The sequence below is a fragment of the Anabrus simplex genome, chromosome 1, assembly GCF_040414725.1.
Source record: "Anabrus simplex isolate iqAnaSimp1 chromosome 1, ASM4041472v1, whole genome shotgun sequence".
NCBI classification, from domain to species: Eukaryota; Metazoa; Arthropoda; class Insecta; order Orthoptera; family Tettigoniidae; genus Anabrus; species Anabrus simplex.
In genome coordinates, this window is record NC_090265.1 from 625,479,546 (window position 1) to 625,492,325 (window position 12,780).

At 36.8% G+C, this 12,780-nt stretch overlaps 1 protein-coding gene across 2 annotated transcripts in view; it reads left to right on the forward strand.

Annotated features, from left to right (window-relative positions):
- The window catches only part of LOC136871180 (X-linked retinitis pigmentosa GTPase regulator), a 151,595-nt gene that overhangs the window by 128,453 nt on the left and 10,362 nt on the right, over positions 1–12,780 (forward strand). For both annotated transcript variants that reach the window (XM_067144963.2, XM_067144964.2), the window contains exon 15: positions 5,897–5,931. In XM_067144963.2, coding sequence (XP_067001064.1) covers positions 5,897–5,920 — 24 coding nt within the window. In that variant the 3' untranslated portion in view covers positions 5,921–5,931. The remainder of the gene's footprint in view (positions 1–5,896; positions 5,932–12,780) is intronic.

The window sequence follows — 12,780 nt, forward strand, 5'->3', positions numbered from 1 at the left end:
AAGAGGAACTGCCTCTCAGCACCTTAACCCTAACTCTCAGTACACACACACATATACCTACCAAAAGCACAATTATATACAACAATCGTAGGACAGATACAGCACAGCTAGAAATTTAGAACCGTACTCAGTTTACAGAATCCCATACTTCTACAAACTGAGTACATAAATTTGGAAGACACGAACCCGTAATGCAAGACATTCTTACTATCGATAAACTCGAACAAGACAAAACAAGCAGAAAATTAACTAAAAGGCTTAGCTAAATCACGATACCTTCAAAATTTTGCTAGTGACAAATTTAAAATAACAGAAATAAAATCTCGACAACCTGCAGACCTACTAAGAATTAACTAATTTATAGCTCAGCGTAAGGACACCAAAATGAACATTTGCAGAAAATCTTCCTAGTATTCATTCTACAATAACAAGGGACATCATTTTCCATCTAGGCACCTAATACCAAAAAAAAGATTACGAGGAATCTCATACCAGATACACTAGATTTCCAACATGTCACGAGCACAAGTGCAGATCCGTAACCTGTCAAATTTGCCCAAAATGAGCCTCAGCATTACCTGGTCTAAAAATATGGTGAACACGTGTCACCCTATGAGCCTATCCAAGTCCTCATAGAACCCTCCCTAGCAAATATAGGAATACACGGGTAAATAAATATACGTGACAAGGAAACCGACACTTACACAATGGAAAAGCACAAGACAAACTAGGAAACTTTCGTAATTTAGCAGCTAGTTGGGAAACAGTCACCAAAATAGTCCCATACCTACTTGGAAACGAACCCAGATCCAGCAAAAGACCAAAAACAACACATGACCGGAAATTTAAGTACATACAGAGCTACAACATGACGTAAAAATTACCTTTAAAGATCACACACGTGGAATACTGCCAAATATAACATACCAGGCGACAAGAAACAAAATTTTGAAAATAATTTGCCGAAACACGAGATTTACAAACAGGAAAACACTCGAAGAAATAGACAAAAATTCACAACATAACCTTAAAATTGTTGCCGAAAATTTACCAAAAGAGAAATTACAGAAAAACTTAAGGAAACTCCGTGCTAAAATTCAATCAGAACACAATGATCACTCTGACAATTCACACCACAATTTACGTATTTGGAAGAAGAAAAAGATGATGATTACGACACGAGAAACTTTTATAAGATTGAATTGAGCGCTCATAATCTCGGAAGTTAGTCAAGCAATCATCTGTTTTCAACACAATACGCAACTCAGCTGTTTGGGAGATAACTTAAGTACAGCACTTAGCATAATTTAATGACATAGCCTAAAGCCACAAGTAATCCCACGGGTGTTACGATGAAAACACACGAATCGGAAAAAAAAAAAAAACTTGACATAATCAAACATATTGAAATTTATCAAAGAAGACTTTCGGAAAGCGAACACAGCACACGAAATGTGAAGATATCACTTTACTAAAAAAACACGTGGTCAAGTGAAATCTTGCCACACAGAAAAATTTATTGAAACTAACGAAACCAAAAACTTGTTACAAATAGTGACGCACTATTTCCTCCAACCGTTAATTACAAGAGAAACACAGTACCGTAACACAAGACTGCACATCGCGGAACGAAAACACGTGGCGAGATGAACTCGCGCAAGAATCACGAAAACAAAAGCGGGAATTAAGAACACACACGGAACACATACAACCTATATTCAAACATAAAAAATTTAAAATTAATTTTAGAAAAGTTAGCCGAGGATGATCATTGTAAGCCTTCGCTCCTTTCCATAACACACGCTCTGATATCAAATGTAACCGCGCGACTTGGAGCGCGTACATAAATAAAAATAATAACAAATGTTACCGCAGTTCGGGACAATTACGGTTACCATAAATAATAATAATAATAATAATTAATCGGAATAAGGAGGTACAAATATGACGCAGTGGCGAAAAATTCATATAAACCAAATACAGGGAACACTTACAGGTCTAAAAATGACAACTAAGACAGGAAGTGGAACGTGCTGGGAAGCCCTACTGAGGTCCATGGAAACGTATGACGTTATGGGGGAGAAAAGACTTATAAGAAACACCCTCTAGCTCAACTATATTAAAAATGACAAGAAAGTTTTACAAAATACAGTTCCACGACACGGAAACAAGACATACTTAAGTAACTTAACATAAAACTTGATTTAACAATGAAGGTGATGCTACATTAAAGGTAGTTTAAAGCGAAAGTGTTTAATGGATGAAAGAATTGAAAGTACGGCAATTGGAACCTAGGGTAAACTCGGACTCATCAAATTAAACTTTTGAAATGACATTAAGCAAAGAAATAATGAATCACCAAAGGAATTAAACTAAATGAAACGAAAACCAGAAAGCATTGAGAATAACATTGCAAAAACACTGAAATAACACTTACTTCGGAAAGGCAGGAGTTCCCGAGGGCAGCAGCCCTCGAGCGCAAACGCTCGCTTGGGCGGTCGGATGGAAAAGACGCCGAGCTCACGCATCATTTTTCGAAGCCGGCCAGAAGACCGGAAATGGCCCGATTACAATCAACCAATAAGATCAAACTTACCCTAGATTCCTGGACCTTTTGCCAATAGAAAATCTCGTTACCATATATGGTAATTTTAACATCGTTAGCAATTGCACAAGTTCTGGAACATTACGATTACAACACCAAAATTTCATCATAGGAAACCGCACGTGTGGTACAGGTACAGGATGCTCCAAAATAAATCACCTTACAAATTTTACATCAGATTACATAAAAACTACATTTAAAAAAATCACTTCAAAACACTTTTGCATGTTGAAATGTTCATACAGTTCAATGTTTCTTGATGTTTCCATAATTTAAAAAAAATTTTACAAACATATTTCAGTTACACAAAATTCCAGTAGAGTTCAGAGTTGCAAAAAAATTAAATCCTTCAGACAAATAAAAAAAATTAAAATTTACATTTCCAAACACACAGTAGTTTCAGTTCTCCGTCCCACCAACCGGTGACAAAAAACACCACCAGAGAACATCAAACCCCCCACAATAAAGGAAGTCTACCAAGCACTGAATAAATTTAAAACCGAGCTCGATAGCTGCAGTCGCTTAAGTGCAGTCAGTATCCAGTATTCGGGAGATAGTAGGTTCGAACCCCACTGTCGGCAGCCCTGAAAATGGTTTTCCGTGGTTTCCCATTTTCATACCAGGCAAATACTGGGGCTGTACCTTAATTAAGGCCACGGCCGCTTCCTTCCCAGTCCTAGCCATTTCCTGACCCATCGTCGCCATAAGACCTATCTGTGTCGGTGCGACGTAAAGCAACTTGCAAAAAAAAAAAAAAAAATTAAAAACTACAAAGCGCCAGAAGAAGATCAGACCTTTGCGGAAATCTGGAAATATGCAGGAAGATCAGCAAAAGTTTCCCTCCATCAACAACTTGCCTCTATCTGGATTTAAGAAGAACTACCAGAACACTGGACAACAGCCCTCATTCACCCAGTACACGAAAAAGGAGACAAAACCGACCCTAATAACTACAGGAGAATCTCGCTCCTAGACATAACATACAAAATATTTTCAATAATCATCCTTAATAGGATAAGTTTACAACTTGAGAAAGAAGTAGGAGAATATCAAGGAGGTTTCAGACCCTGGAGGAGCTGTCCTGATCAGATCATGAGTCTTAAGTTGATAATGGACTATAACAGGAGAAGAAATAGAGATATGGTGATGACATTTATAGATTTCAAAAAAGCTTATGATTGCATCCATAGAGAATCTCTGTTTAAAATTTTAAGACACCTTAAACTACACCCCAAATTAATAAACATGATAAAATTGACTCTCACTAACACCAAATCAAAAGTGAAGTTTAGGGTTGAAACATCAGAGACATTTGAAATTAAAACTGGACTACGGCAGGGAGATGAGCTCTCACCACTATTATTTAATTGTGCTCTAGAAATGGTAATGAGGGAATGGTTTAGGAAATATCACTCAAAAATAAAGATTGGCCGAAAAATCCAAACAAATTGCCTGGGTTTCGCTGACGATTTAGCATTACTAGCAGTTGACATAAAAGAAGCAAAAACCCAGATATGAGAACTTCAAAACATTGCAAATAAAATTGGCCTCAAAATATCATTTGAAAAAACAGAAATTATGCCCCAAAAACCAACACAACTAAAAGAAGTTACCATAAATGGTAATAAAATCAAAATAATATGGTAACTCAATTTAAATATCTTGGAGAAGTAATAACACATAACCTAAATGAAAAAATCTCAATCCAAACAAAAACAGATAGATTAGCTAAAGCACAAGAATTAACATGGGATATCTACAAAAATCTGTCAATAAATGCAAAAATAAAACACTACAACACAGTTATAAAATCGGAAGCTACATATGCAGCAGAAACATTTTTTCAGCTGAATAAACAATCAAAGACTGACAGACTTCAGAAAATTGAAAGGAGGATTGGAAGAACCTGCATCAACAAAAAATACCAGAAAGATGGACAGTGGCGGATAATACCTAGCAAAGTCGTGTACAAAGAGCTAGATCCCATTACAGATACTATGCGTAAGAGGAGACTGGGATTCTTTGGACATATCATGAGAATGCAGGATTCGAGACTTCTGAAACAACTAGTACAACACAATATTGTCTCAAAAAATATCACAACAGGATGTAAATGGATCAGAGAATAAGAGAGGATCTGAAGGAAATAGGCCTTACAGCAGAAGACACCACAAATAAGATAAAATTGAATACAAAACTCAAGAATACAAACCTCCCCCTTACATGAAACAAACCAACAACACGCATATTTTCAACTGAGGAAAGGGCACGAAGATCGGAGCATCTAAAGAAGTACTGGGAGGACCGCAAAGCCCGAACAATCCCTTTAAAGAGACCTGAACGATGGACTGACTAAAGTGATCCTATGTGGTCATAAAAGAAAAAGAAGAAGAAACTATTTCATACCATTTGTTACATATGGACTAGAAATGCTGGTAACTAATACGAGACAAGATAGTAAGTTCCAAGTAGTAGAAATGAATTTTTTGAGAACATTGGTTTAAAAGACAAGAAGAGATAGAATTCAAAATATTACAATCAGAGGAGTGCTAAATATAGAACTGTTAGTACAGAAGATACAGAAAGCAAGACTGAGATGGTTCGGGCATGTAAAAAGAATGGGTAGCAAGAAGGGAACTGGAAAGAGAAGTTAAGGGAAAGAGACCAGTTGGAAGACCGAGAAGGTAGATGGACCAGATTTGGAAGGACATTAGAGAAGCTGGATTGGATGTGGTGGAAGTAATGGAGCAGGAAAATTGGAAGGACAGAAAGGAGTGGAGGAGGCTTGTTAACCACACCTGGGCAACTGGAGTGGGACATTGATAATTTGAGCAATTTTGTTGGAAAGTTATCATAGCAGACATAGCTCAGACAAGGGATTCTATTGTTGACTCGTTAAAAATGTTACTTTTCCTCCACATGTCCTGTTTTTGTCTTTCTTGCCTAGAAATGGCTTTGCTGAGCCTACGCTGTTTACTTTAGGATATTCATTATCAATAGTTTTGTTAGGTACAGGCCTGCACATCTCTGAACTATAAGCTCCAGTATTCAACTTTTTCACCAAGTTTCCCGCCTTCTTGCGTACAACTGTTCATGGCTTTTCTTTGTAGGTGTGTGTATATATATTTTGTCTAGTCATTCATGCATGGTGAGTGTGTAATATGTTGCACTATGTTGTACTGCTGAGAGAGTAAGAGAGAGAATGTTCATGCACATGTGTCATTTCCAAAAACTGTATTTTTCCTTTAATTTTGAGGATTTCTTAAAATAATATTGCCTTTTTCTTTTCAGTCTAGAGCTTGCACAGTTCTTTAAGGATAGAGTAGGTAAGTTAAATTTTTTTAAAGATAATCACTGGTATATGAGCAGAGTATGTAATGAATTTCTTCTAATAAGATGTTTGTAGAAAAGAAGTGTAAAAGGCATGATAACCAAGCGGTCTTGTCACTGGCTTCTCACAAAGATGGCAACATTTCAAAATCCCAGCCTATACAAGTAGGATTTTTGAAACAAAAATTGACATCATTGTGGTTTGAAATTCACAAAAACCTGGAAGCCCTTTGGCTATGATCAAAATATCAGCAGTCACAGTTAACTACAAGCTTACTTGGAACATAGACTGTTTTAATTTGTTTGCTGCATTGTCAAAGAAGAGAGAATATCATATGTCTACAAAGGTGTGAAATTTAAGGACAATAGTGAAATGTTATGCAATGGCCGTCTATGCTGTTTGTACCAGGATTAAAACAGTATCATATTATGTTCACCCCCCTTTCGGTGATGGTGGTAAAATACATCTGCAGTATCCTCTGCCTGTTGTAAGAGAGACCAGGGGCTTTCTACTTGGGAGCATGGGTTCGCAACCACAGTCCCCTTAACTGAGTCTCTCATTGTTTCCACTTACAGTACTTATGTTAGGCTCCTTACGTTCATCTTATCTTTCCTATCAGACCTCCCTTGGTCAACTTTTGTTCTTTTCTGAACCCAATTGTATTAGATTTGCAAAGCCTTAGGGATTCTTTCATTTCCATGCCCTTTGTAGCCTTTTCATTTTTTTAAAATTTTTTTTGCTGATACCTTCATTTTTCAAAGAATTGAAACTTTTCTCTCTGATTAGTGTTAAGGGAGGATGGTTGTCCAGTTGTACTTCCCCTTAAAGGAATAATCACCACAACCACCACCATGTTATGTTCTCATGTTGTCAGTTGAAGAAGAGTCTCCACGAACTGCAAAATCGCAAAGGCAGATAGTGGGTAACACATCATAGCCAGAATAGAAACAACCATTTGATGTGTGTATTCTTGACATTAAACTGCTGTTCAGTATACCACAATAGCTCATGGAACCTGTATTGACTATACTATGTGAGGTGGTAGAGTATTGGTCTCCAGATCTGAAGATTGTGGGTTCAAACCTGGCAGAGGTTTTTCAAGGGCAGATAAAAGTACATTTGATTCTCCGTGTTGTAGTAGCCTATAGCAAACAACCTCACTAGAGAATTGAGAGTAGCCAGAGATTTATTGTTTGTAAATGCTTGTGAGATGCATCATATTGACCACTGCCAGCAAAACTTCCTGATCAATGTGGTGCAGAGAATATCTACCAGACCAAAGTGGGAGTAGACAGTGAACATTTTACAGATGAGTCCTAGTTCATTCTTCATAATAATTGTGCATGTGGTAATAAAGAGAGAGGTCATTGAAGGGAACCCTTATGTAGGTAGCAGAATATTTTATTGGATTAGATCATGTTGGGCTCACAAACATTCCTCCTTGTGTTTGGTTGTAGTTCTGTGTACACAGGCCAAGTGTGCCCAGAAGTCATCTTTGAACAGTACCCCAGGGTACATGTTTCCTGCTTACAGATGCACACCAGACTGCATTGATAGACAACTACCGAGAAAGCAATGATATCACTTCTCCAAATTGACTGCTCATTTTCCTGATCTCAACTTTTTTTTTCATTCACATGAGCATTGTGTTGCTGGGTGTCAGATACCTCCTCAAACTGCCTTATGGATTAAGTTCTGTTTTGTGGAATGCTTTTTAGATGTATGTTTGGGACTTGATAGCTGAGTGATGTAGTCAGTGGCTTCTCATCAAGGTGGCCTCAAATTCCAGCCAGCACAAATAGGATAATTGAAATGAGAAGTCTTATCCCTGTGATTTGGATTTCACATATAAACTGTAGGTTCTGTGGCTTGATAACCCGGATTTAACAGTCGTGAAAAATTACAATGTTACTTGTAGTGCACAAAATGTTTTTTCAGAACAAACAACAATTTAAGACACTTGTGTATTACCCAGATCTGCCAGTTAGAGGTTGAAGGCATAAGTAAACCTAAATGCCATTGTTTGTCAAAACTGTTACTTGGCAGTAAATTTTATGTGTTAGCCATTCAAAAATATCAAGATATTATTTCAAACCTACAGTTATGGAATTATTAATTTGGGTATTGAAAGGAGTGTTTTATCTTTATGCACATTTAGACTTCATTTTAGGCTAGTAATACTGATGACCGAGCTCGATGGCTGCAGTCACTTAAGTGCGGCCAGTATCCGGTATTCGGGAGATAGTAGGTTCGAACCCCACTGTCGGCAGCCCTGAAATGGTTTTCCGTGGTTTCCCATTTTCACACCAGGCAAATGCTGGGGCTGTACCTTAATTAAGGCCACGGCCGCTTCCTTCCCACTCCTAGCCCTTCCCTGTCCCATCGTCGCCATAAGACCTATCTGTGTCTGTGCGACGTAAAGCAACTAGCAAAAAAAAAAGTAATACTGATGAAGTTACTACTCTAATAGGTATATCAATCAATCAATCAATCAATCAATCAATCAATCAATCAATCAGTCAATCAATCAATCAATCAATGTCAATAAATCAGTCATTCACCACTGATTTGCATTTAGGGCTGCCACCCACATGGCAGATTCCCTATCGTTTGTTTGCCTATCCTTTTCTTAAATTATATCAAATAAGTTGTAAATTTATCAAACATCTCCCTTGGTAAATTATCCTCCTCTTCCTATAAATGAGTATTTTCCCCAACTTCTTCTCTTGAATTTTAACTTTATCTTCTTATTATGGTATTTAAAGACTCTACGCAAACTTCTTTGTCTACTAATGTCATTCCAAGCTCTCTCTCCACCAATAGTTTTGGAACATTCCACTTAGTCAAGCAGTTCATCTCCTTATTCCGATTTCTTCCCAGCCGGAAGTTTGAACCATTTTTGTAACACTACTCATTTGTCTGAAATCACCTAGAACAAATCATGCTACTTTCCTTTGTATTTTTTTTTTTCAATTCTCTAATCAAGTTATCCTGGTGAGAATCATACTCTGATTGGGGTCTACTGTTACTGCCAGTAGATATCAAGGCCACTCCTCACATGGAATAGACACCTGTGTAACCACTCTGCTGGAGTACAGACATCTGTGCCAGACCAAAGCCCACCTTCTCCACCACAGATGCCTTTAAGTTCTTCACTTGTAACCCTTAACTGGAATTCAGATGCTACAGTGTGCTCTGGAACTTGTGTAGGCAGGGTCACCACACTCTGGACTTGAGCTCCCTTAAGAAGAAAGTCTGTACCTGATGGGAAGATAAGCCACAAGATCACTAACAGAGTGCAATTAGCGAGGGGGTTCTGAACACTGTTATGGAAAAATGATATGCCGTTGGAATGCAAAGAAACCCTTTACAAAAGCTACTTTGTACTATCCTGATATGTGGGCCAGAAACAAGGGTGTCCATCCAGGTCCAGGAAAGCAAAATACAGGCAAGCAAAATGAAGTTCCTATGAAATATGCTGGGAAAAACAAGAATAATAAGAGAGATGCTCAGAGTAAACAGTCTCTGGGAAATAGTAGAACATTCATGTTGTGAGATGTTTTGGATACTTGCAGAGAGAGAATGGAGGAAAAGAGAGCACCAAGGTAAGTATTTAAAAGTAAAAGGCACAAGACCCAGGGGGAGACCCAGAAGAATATGGTTGGAGCAAGTTAAGGCATATCTGGGAAGAAGAGTGAGAGATGTGCAAGAGATGTTTGAACAGAAGTGATGGAAGTCATTGATCCACAACCCAACCCAAACTTAGTTTGAGAAGGGTAAGAAATAATAATAATAATAATAATAATAATAATAATAATAATAATAATAATAATAATAATAACAATAATTTTAAAAAATAAATTGAAGTGTTTTCTGCATGATTCAGTGAAAAATTAAAACAACAAATACCAGTTGAACTTTTCAGTTGAACAAAAAAATTTGTAATCCATGTCTTTGGTTCGATGAGGCATGATGTATATTAACTTCATTTGAGCGAATGCCAGTATTATGATTTCATTAGAACTTAAAGAAATAAATGACCCTTCATCAACATATGACCAGTTGAATGAATTTATTTTGTACACATATCTCCACTTGCTGTGTATAGTGAAACAGAACCATTGTCTGAAAGCATCATTACAGCATTCTTAAAAGGAAGGTGGAAATATCCTTCGCCTTGCTTAAGGATCGAAAGTCTCAGCAGTTACACCAGTTTCAAAATATCCTTTTATTTCCGATACTGTCAATCTTTTATTACTGACGGGGATATTTCTCATCTCGCATTATTAGCAAAATTGTTTTGTCGTTACATATTCAAGGACAACAATACAATAACCAATCGTATAATGTAAAACTGGGTTGTTGACATGTACAGTTAACAAGGATTGAAGTGCTCGTATACCATGAACATCTGAATTGTATTCCCTTCATTGCTAATTTCAGTGTGCAGAGAGTATGTTCTGTACATACAGTACAATTTGTATCGTTAGGTCAAGTACGTCACCTAACCCATCAGAGAAAGAAAAAATGTAAACAGTTCTCTTTAAAGGAGAAATTAAGAATTTTATCAGAAGAAGACAAAGATCACAAGAAATCTAATGTTGCAAAAAAATATTCCATCAGTGCATTTACACTTTCAACATTCAGTAAGAACCGAAGTAAAATAGAGGAGAATGTTGAATCTGATGCCTTTAGTCCACAATGAAAGAGAATTAGAGCCAGAGATTTTTTCTCCAAATGAAACAGGAGTTACAATACAATCAATATTCAAGATTTCTGATGAGGTAGACCTAAGTATAAAGTATACTTCTTCTTGTATAATTTCATATCTAGAATAATTTATTGTTGTTTATGCTTGTGTACTTGTGTAATTTCATGTCTAGAATGGTATGTTTAGTTGAACGAAATTTCAGTACAGCGAAAATAATTTCATGGATTCCAGCATTTCATTATACCGTGATTTGACTATTTTAAGTTTAACTAAGATTTCAAATGGCAGCTGCCATATTATTTAAACATAAAAGCACAAGTGAACAAGGACAAACTTCACGTCTTCACACATTGCTGTCCTATTAGATTGGAATTTGAAGGTCCTGAAATACATTTACCAGCATGTATTAAAACTCCTGCTCTACAAAATACTGGCACTTCAGCATCTCCAAAAACCATATAAGTAGTTAACTCTTCCTTGTGTAAAATTACATTAACGCCACACTGCAAGCATAGCCCATAGTAAGGTTCAACAATTCACTAAAATTCAAGAACGAGCTATGCATGTATTCTGGTGGTTACATCGTCTTTCTTCATGTATTAGTTACGAGAGTATTTCAACAGATGGCAATATTATCTGTCTAAGTCAGAGAATTTATGATATTATCGATGAGTGTGCATTAGTAGATGACACTGAATGTGCTCTAAATATGCCTTCTCGTGGCAAACAGGTACTTGATGAAAGTTATATTTTCAATCTTTATGTAATCGTAATCCCTCATATCTAGAAGGAAAAAAAAAAAAAACAGAAAACTTTACTAGTATGTAGATATTCTTATGTATACATGCAAATATGAAACATGTGTGAACATGTGGTAGGCTGTATAACGAGTTCCAATCATAATGAATTGCAAGATGTATCGAATTCAAATTCGGATGTCAATAATATTTCCATTTGTGCATAAAATTATAATTACATACCTTCAATGTCATCTTCACTCTTGAGCATCTTTGCTAACATCACCTTCTGAGCCACTATGATGATGATGATGATGATGATGATGATGATGCTTGTTGTTTAAAGGGGCCTAACATCTAAGGTCATCGGTCACTATCATCCCATATATATATATATGTAATTTCATAAGAGCTCCTATTTTGTTGTTGTTGTTATTATTATTATTCTTAAACAATTATTATTTTATACAATTTTCATTAGCATTGTTTTGTAATTGTAATGCTCAGAGTAGGGTAAGTATACTTAGTAATCCATCAGACTTTTTTCACTTGCAAAACATGATATAATAAACAATTTTTAAATCGCAGTTGATAGCTGACATGAAACAAACAACATTTTTAAAAACTAGATGCTCAGACAAGCACATAGAAAAAAGAATTATGCACCTTCTGTAGGTACAGAGATATATATATTTTTTTTAATCTTTAAAAATGCCAGCCCAGACTGGAGTGGGTCAATGCTTTATTGAATGGGGCAAAAACCTACAATATTATTATTATACATACATACATTATCATTATAGACTGTTATGCCTTTCAGCGTTCAGTCTGCAAGCCTCTGTGAATTTACTAAACGTCGCCACAATCCTCGATTTGCAACTAGTGTTGTGGCCTCATTTAGTTCTATACCTCTTATCTTTAAATCATTAGAAACCGAGTCTAACCATCGTCGTCTTGGTCTACCTCTACTTCTCTTACCCTCCATAGCAGAGTCCATTATTCTCCTAGGTAACCTATCCTCCTCCATTCGCCTCACATGACCCCACCACCGAAGCCGGTTTATGCGTACAGCTTCATCCATCGAGTTCATTCCTAGATTAGCCTTTATCTCCTCATTCCGAGTACCCTCCTGCCATTGTTCCCACCTGTTTGTACCAGCAATCATTCTTGCTACTTTCATGTCTGTTACTTCTAACTTATGAATAAGATATCTTGAGTCCACCCACCTTTCGCTCCCGTAAAGCAAAGTTGGTCTGAAAACAGACCGATGTAAAGATAGTTTCGTCTGGGAGCTCACTTCCTTCTTACAGAATACTGTTGATCGCAGCTGCGAGCTCACTGCATTAGCTTTACGACACCTTGCTTAAATCTCACTATGTTACCATCCTGGGAGAAC